Genomic DNA, 8,529 nt, shown 5'->3' on the forward strand with positions numbered 1-8,529 from the left:
CACCTTAGGGCTATGAGACCACAGATCTCATTGCTGCAGACAAGAACAGGAGCCATTCTCATTTTCCTGAACTCCCAGGTCACTTCCACTGAACAATTGCCAGTCCTTCGCTTCAATGTCTGTGGTATAGACCTAGATTTGATTTTCCAATTTAAGATTTTTTTTCATCTTATTTCCATGCTCCCTATCCCCCTGACTCTTCTCTGGCCTTTTGTGGCCTGTGGAAACCTCAGCATTACTTATGATTCACAGTGAAAGAAGTTGTTGATATAATAAACTTAATATAAGTTTTTAGGATAGCATTCATTTCTATTTAGAGATGTGTTCTGTGAGTTTTTAAAATGTCTTCTTAGTGCCAAATTAGTGGCTTTCGAGAGTCTTTCCATCACTTCATAAGCCCAAGACTTCCCAAGTGGTTCAATGCTATATTAAATGCTCAGCATTAATTTGTAGATTCTGTCTCATATTTTTAGGTTCCTTTTCTGTAAGATTCAACCTCATGTTTTCCAGAACAGTGATTGTTGTTATATCAACATGATTGTTGATATCAATCATCCTCACCCCTAGGAAACTGAAAGAAATAACACCAAAATGTAGTCACTCTTAAATGTGACCAAAACTATTAATTCGTGTATAATATATAGTTACAAGTTCTAGCACAAAAAACATAGCTAAATACATTGTTCAAATATTTAAAATATGTTCAATAATAGAGTTAGGATAAAATATCTTCCTTTGGTCAGTCCATAGAGCAGAAAGCTTTAAAGGTAATCGGTGAGCTACTCAGTGAAATACACTAGTGGGGATAACAAATTTCATCCTTCCATCCAATAAGCATGATTTTTTTGTTGATGATACCCAGAGAAAAATTTTTTTCTGAGTAAATTTCCTTAACCATTACTAATTTTTTTTGTTTATTAATCACTTTTCAGACTAGACTTATTTTCTTCTTTGCCACAAATTGTAAACTTTTCAATAAATTATGGAACTCTATCCCCCAGGATAGAACATACATTGTCTGCAAAAGTATGGGCAGATTAAAAGAAGCATAAATATGCTATCAAAATATCTGAAAAGTGGCAAGTATCAAATTTAACATCTTATGTATATTTTCATCTTTAAAGGCCTTCATTGCACAGCAAAGGAAACCATCAACAAAACAAAAAGGCAACTACTGAATGGGAGAAGATATTTGCAAATGATACATCCAGTAAGGGGTTAAAATCCAAACTATGCAAAGAACTCATACGACTGAACACCGAAAAATGACAAATAATCCAATTTAAAAATGGGCAGAGCACATGAATAGACTTTTCCAAAGAAGACATGTAGATGGCCCACAGACACATGAAAAGATGCTCAGCATCACTAATCATCAGGAAAATGCAAATCAAAACCCAATGAGATATCACTTCACACCAATCAGAATGAGTAGTATCAAAAAGATAAATAATAAGTCTTGGTGAAGGTGAGGAGAAAAGGGAGCCCTTGTGCACTATTGGTGGGAATGTAAATTGGTGCAGCCACTCTGGAAAATAGTAGGGAGGTTCCTCCAAAAACTAAAAATAGAAGTACCATATGGTCTAGTAATTCCACTTCTGGGTATTTACAAGAAAAAAATGGAAACGCTAATTTGGCAAGATACTATGCCATTTTGTTTGCTGCAGCATTACTTACAATAGGCAAGATGGGGAAGCAACCTAGGTGTCCATTAACAGATGAATGGATATAAACAAGATGTGGTACACATACACATAATGGAATACTACTCGGCCGTAAAAAAGAATGAAATCTTGCCATTAATGACAACATGGATGGACCTGGAGGCTATTATGATAAATGAAGTAAGTGAGACAGAGAAATACAAATATCATATGATTTTGCTTACTTGTGGAATCTAAAAAGTAAAACAAACAAACAACAGACTCATAAATAGAACAGGTGGTTGCCAAAGTAGAGGTGGGTGGGGGGTTAGGTGAAATAGAAGATTAAGAGGTGCAAACTTCTAGTTATAAAGAAAATAAGTCAGAGGGATGAAAAGTATAGCATAGGGAACAGAGTCAATAATGTAATAACTATGACAACAGAAGGCAACTACACTTACCATGGTGTTTCATAATGTGTGTAATTGTTGAATCACTATGTTGTACACACGAAACTAATGTTATATGTCAGTTATCCTTTGGTTTAGAATAAATTAATGAAAAAGGCCTCTGTGCCAACCGTCAGCCTATCCTGATAGATGTATCAGCTTTAAGAAGCACACAAATCAAAATCTCACCAAAATTCGTTATTAAGCAACAGAGAAGCCATCATTTCACAAAGTCAGACTTTACATTTCCATACAGTACAAATATACTCTCAATAATTTTTAAAAATATATGAAATGGAGAAAATAAGGCCACTCTTCATTCATTGGCACCTAAGGCAGTTATTGCTGGCACTCTAACAGGCAGAACCCCTCCCATCCATTTATTCTTTGTAATTTCTCATTTATTTCCATTTCATACTTTTCAATGCCTTCCTTTTCCTCTTCTCATTTTAAAATTTCAGAATCACAGTGTATTCAAGAATAATAGCCAGGATTTCTCAACCATGGTCGCAGGATTTCTGACTAAAGCCACCTCATTCCCAACTAAGAATGAGATGACACCGTTGGTATTTCTTCGTAAGAGAAAACAGTCATTACCTTGTAAAAGATTTTTTTGGACAATCTTTTTCACTTAGATATGAAATAGAATTGTTAGAGAAATTCTCACCATCGACTGGCAGATTGTTCACCAACTCTCCCTGTTTCTTATCTTTGAGTTCTATCCCCATGTTTCCTGGAACTTTTTTCATGTCATTGACCTCAACCTCTCCTTCAAAGCAAAAGAAGGGAGACTTCTGGTATTATTGTGAATGATGTCGTGATTCCACACAATTAAAAAAAAAAATTGCCTTTGTAGCATTACAGCTAACTGCTGAATGAAAAGAGACCCAGCCTAAAAAAATAGGCCTTTGGGCCTACAGAGAAGGTTTCTCGTTATTTCTAGCATAATCTCTGAATGATAGGCAGGGCAACAGAGCATGCGATTTGAGTATAAACTTTGCAGTACATTAGAATGATACAGATTGCTGATCTAAATAGTTTTATCAGCACTTTTATTGCTTTGAGATCGCCTCTAACTTTACCAAAACTTTCCTTCACTTTTTACTGTGTTAAACTGGAATTTAGCTTTCCGCCATAAAAGAAGGTATGCTAATTATTGGCAGAGATTTCAGATAATGACTTGGGAAACAACAAAGAGCACTGAAGTTTTATTGCTAAAAGTTCTGATAATCTATTATCTAACTGTAGGCATTTATACATAAACATTTTTATAAGATGTGTAAGACAGATTTTAAAAGTCCATGCAATCATGATGTGGAAAGAGCATTATACTGTAATTTAGTGGAAATAATTTGGTTCTTAGATTTCTAGTAGCATCTTACTCTTAGTTGTTATTCTATTACCTGTTTTGGCTTTTATTCCACCCATTCCATCCATTAAGATACCAACATCAAAGTTCCCGTTAGCTGTTAAAAAAAAAAAAAAGACTTAGTTGGGATCCAGAAAATGATAGAGCTTTAGAATGAAAACATAAAGTACCCATACTGTAAAAAAACTTAAGGCAGAGTCCAGTATTTCCACTATTTTATTTGAGTCCATTTTTAATTTTTAATTTCAGGCTTTCTGGGGTTCAATTTGTATTTGCAAAATGGACTCAGAGTCTAGGAAAAACATTTTATGATGCCACACTAGTTCATAAACTCTACAGGACAGTTCATGCTCTCTGTGTTCATCTTTGTTCTGGCAGGGACAAGACTCATGCAGGTACCAAGAGTAAAAGAAGTAAAGGCCATAATTCTCATCTCATGTCTTTTACTAACATACTTTCTCCTCTTCTTTCTAATCACTGCGTCCATTTCAGTATGGCTGCTGACTAATTATTACTCTACCACTGCAGTAATTGCTATTAGTTCTTTATGACTCCAAATAATTATTATTTTTTCTTATTCTTTTCTGCTCTTTTCAGTTGATTCATCTTTCCATACTCATGGATTATTCATTCATCAATTCATACATAAAGGGAGACAGATATAAAGCCTCACTCCAAGGAACCACCAAACAGACCAAATAATGACAGTTCTTTGGCAATAAGGCTTTGAAAGAGCTCCAGTTCCCCTCTGCTCCCTCCAGTGGTTTCCACGCTACTAGTTTTCACTGCAAATAGAAAATGTTATTTTTCAAGGCTATTATGGAGCTGTGAGACAGAGGATGGGAATAGGGCAAATTAAAATATCACAACGCTCACTATTCTTACTGAGATTCAGTCTTTTTTCTCTTAAATCCTCCCCAGATTGCAGCAAACCTTTGGTTAATTTCCAGTTCTGAAAATGTTAATTTTGACAATTTTTGCCAGTTTGCTCATTGCTCTTATGGAGGAGAGAGTTTTTCGGTGGCTCCTATTCTGCCTTTTATCTGACATCCCCAAGTGAGTTTCTGAAGCTAAAAATAACCTCTGGCAATTGTTGATAGTCCCACTTAATTATTTTTTCCAGATGTCCCAGGGAAACTTAAAAGCATAAAGAAAATAAGCAAATAAAAAACTAACTACATGTTTTTCATTGGTACACAGTAGTACTTGAAAATTAAGGAATGATTTAATAAAAATATCTTTTGGGGGAAAAAAACTCACCCTATCAGAAGGGTATAAAACCCATGGCAAACACATAACTAAATAGTATATGAATCAAGTGGAAAAAAATATTTTTCCAGGTAAGAGGCAGTATTCAGTAAAATGTTTCTAGGTGATATTGCTTGACCTCAGTGGATTGTGCTCAGCTAAATACATTCTTTTTTGGTTTATTTAAAGTGGGGATTACTTTGTGATACATCACACTTCAATCCTTATATTTTATTTAATACATACAATACTGACCTTGAATCGTGAAATCTGGTCCAAGGATATGATGATCCATACCTACATAGAAGTAGCAAAAATGTCATTCATATTGGCTGAAACCAAAGCCCTTGTTCCTGTGAAAACTACTAACCTGACTGAGGCCCCAGCAACATTCTCAGCCTCTACTAGAATATTAAGAATTGTGATACACTAGACATTACGTTCCTTGGGTCAAGGACTATGTCTGTATTTCGTGGTCATTGTATTTCTGGCACTGAGCAGAATACATAATATATAGTGCTCAGTAAATATTTGTTAAATAAACGAATAAGTATCAACTTTAGATTAATATATTGAGAGAAAAAATAATTCTTATTTCAGCTACATAAGTCCTATAAAAAATGTCAGCTGCAAAACCCAAATTTTCATGAAGGCATAATGATATCTAAATCATTCACCATCAACTGGTACATCTGAAGCATCTGAAGCAACTGGTACATCATTAAGTTCCTCAGCTGTAAGTCTGATTGCCATGTTTTCAAGAATAGAGTCGCTTCTTGGTTCTGGAAGATGGCGGCGTAGGAGGACGCTGGGCTCACCGCGCGTCCTGCTGATCACTTAGATTCCACCTACACCTGCCTAAAGAACCCAGAAAACCGCCAGAGGATTAGCAGAACGGAGTCTCCGGAGCCAAGCGCAGACGAGAGGCCCACGGAAGAGGGTAGGAAGGGCGGCGAGGCGGTGCGCGCTCCACGGACTGGCGGGAGGGAGCCGGGGCGGAGGGGCGGCTCGCCGGCCAAGCAGAGCCCCCGAGTCGGGCTGGCAAAAGCGGAGGGGCCGGACGGACTGTGTTCCGACAGCAAGCGCGACTTAGCGTCTGGGAGGTCAGAAGTTAACAGCTCTGCTCAGAAAGCGGGAAGGCTGGAGGACAAAGGGAGGGAGAGCTGCTGAGCCCCCGGACGGCAGAGCTCAGCTTGGCGGGGAACAAAGGCGCTCGCCAGCGCCATCTCCCCCGCCCATCCCCCAGCCAAAATCCCAAAGAGAACCAGTTCCTGCCAGGGAACTTGCTCGCTCCGCGCAAACACCCAACTCTGTGCTTCTGCGGAGCCAAACCTCCGGCAGCGGATCTGACTCCCTCCCGCTGCCACAGGGCCCCTCCTGAAGTGGATCACCTAAGGAGAAGCGAGCTAAGCCTGCCCCTCCCGCCCCTGTGCACCTTGCCTACCCACCCCAGCTAATACGCCAGCTCCCCAGCACCACAAGCCTGGCAGTGTGCAAGTAGACCAGACGGGCCACACCACCCCACAGTGAATCCCGCCCCTAGGAGAGGGGAAGAGAAGGCACACACCAGTCTGACTGTGGCCCCAGCGGTGGGCTGGGGGCAGACATCAGGTCGGACTGCGGCCCCGCCCACCAACTCCAGTTATACACCACAGCACGGGGGAAGTGCCCTGCGGGTCCTCACCACTCCAGGGACTGTCCAAAATGACCAAACGGAAGAATTCCCCTCAGAAGAATCTCCAGGAAATAACAACAGCTAATGAACTGATCAAAAAGGATTTAAATAATATAACAGAAAGTGAATTTAGAATAATAGTCATAAAATTAATCGCTGGGCTTGAAAACAGTATACAGGACAGCAGAGAATCTCTTGCCACAGAGATCAAGGGACTAAGGAACAGTCACGAGGAGCTGAAAAACGCTTTAAATGAAATGCAAAACAAAATGGAAACCACGACGGCTCGGATTGAAGAGGCAGAGGAGAGAATAGGTGAACTAGAAGATAAAGTTATGGAGAAAGAGGAAGCTGAAAGAAAGAGAGATAAAAAAATCCAGGAGTATGAGGGGAAAATTAGAGAACTAAGTGATACACTAAAAAGAAATAATATACGCATAATTGGTATTCCAGAGGAGGAAGAGAGAGGGAAAGGTGCTGAAGGGGTACTTGAAGAAATTATAGCTGAGAACTTCCCTGAACTGGGGAAGGAAAAAGGCATTGAAATCCAAGAGGCACAGAGAACTCCCTTCAGACGTAACTTGAATCGATCTTCTGCACGACATATCATAGTGAAACTGGCAAAATACAAGGATAAAGAGAAAATTCTGAAAGCAGCAAGGGATAAACATGCCCTCACATATAAAGGGAGACCTATAAGACTCGTGACTGATCTCTCCTTTGAAACTTGGCAGGCCAGAAAGGCTTGGCACGATATCTTCAGTGTGCTAAACAGAAAAAATATGCAGCCGAGAATCCTTTATCCAGCAAGTCTGTCATTTAGAATAGAAGGAGAGATAAAGGTCTTCCCAAACAAACAAAAACTGAAGGAATTTGTCACCACGAAACCAGCCCTACAAGAGATCCTAAGGGGGATCCTGTGAGACAAAGTACCAGAGACATCACTACAAGCATAAAACATACAGACATCACAATGACTCTAAACCCGTATCTTTCTATAATAACACTGAATGTAAATGGATTAAATGCACCAACCAAAAGACATAGGGTATCAGAATGGATAAAAAAACAAGACCCATCTATTTGCTGTCTACAAGAGACTCATTTTAGATCTGAGGACACCTTTAGATTGAGAGTGAGGGGATGGAGAACTATTTATCATGCTACTGGAAGCCAAAAGAAAGCTGGAGTAGCCATACTTATATCAGACAAACTAGACTTTAAATTAAAGGCTGTAACAAGAGATGAAGAAGGGCATTATATAATAATTACAGGGTCTATCCATCAGGAAGAGCTAACAATTATAAATGTCTATGCGCCAAATACCGGAGCCCCCAGATATATAAAACAGTTACTCATAAACATAAGCAACCTTATTGATAAGAATGTGGTCATTGCAGGGGACTTTAACACACCACTTACAGAAATGGATAGATCATCTAGACACACAGTCAATAAAGAAACAAGGGCCCTGAATGATACATTGGATCAGATGGACTTGACAGATATATTTAGAACTCTGCATCCCAAAGCAACAGAATATACTTTCTTCTCGAGTGCACATGGAACATTCTCCAAGATAGATCATATACTGGGTCACAAAACAGCCCTTCATAAGTTTACAAGAATTGAAATTATACCATGCATACTTTCAGACCACAATGCTATGAAGCTTGAAATCAACCACAGGAAAAAGTCTGCAAAACCTCCAAAAGCATGGAGGTTAAAGAACACCCTACTAACGAATGAGTGGGTCAACCAGGCAATTAGAGAAGAAATTAAAAAATATATGGAAACAAACGAAAATGAAAATACAACAATCCAAACGCTTTGGGACGCAGCGAAGGCAGTCCTGAGAGGAAAATACATTGCAATCCAGGCCTATCTCAAGAAACAAGAAAAATCCCAAATACAAAATCTAACAGCACACCTAAAGGAAATAGAGGCAGAACAGCAAAGGCAGCCTAAACCCAGCAGAAGAAGAGAAATCATAAAGATCAGAGCAGAAATAAACAATATAGAATCTAAAAAAACTGTAGAGCAGATCAACGAAACCAAGAGTTGGTTTTTTGAAAAAATAAACAAAATTGACAAACCTCTAGCCAGGCTTCTCAAAAAGAAAAGGGAGATGACCCAAATAGATAA

At 38.9% G+C, this 8,529-nt stretch overlaps 1 protein-coding gene across 3 annotated transcripts in view; it reads right to left on the reverse strand.

Annotated features, from left to right (window-relative positions):
- LOC131497439 (uncharacterized) overlaps positions 1-5,474 on the reverse strand; it is a 40,784-nt gene extending 35,310 nt beyond the window's left edge. For all 3 annotated transcript variants that reach the window (XM_058703697.1, XM_058703696.1, XM_058703695.1), the window contains exons 1-2: positions 5,387-5,474; positions 4,965-5,006 (exon numbers count right to left, since the gene is read on the reverse strand). In XM_058703697.1, coding sequence (XP_058559680.1) covers positions 4,965-5,006; positions 5,387-5,462 — 118 coding nt within the window. In that variant the 5' untranslated portion in view covers positions 5,463-5,474. The remainder of the gene's footprint in view (positions 1-4,964; positions 5,007-5,386) is intronic.
- Between the last annotated feature and the right edge of the window lie 3,055 nt (positions 5,475-8,529).

This window comes from Neofelis nebulosa, chromosome 16 (genome assembly GCF_028018385.1).
Source record: "Neofelis nebulosa isolate mNeoNeb1 chromosome 16, mNeoNeb1.pri, whole genome shotgun sequence".
NCBI classification, from domain to species: Eukaryota; Metazoa; Chordata; class Mammalia; order Carnivora; family Felidae; genus Neofelis; species Neofelis nebulosa.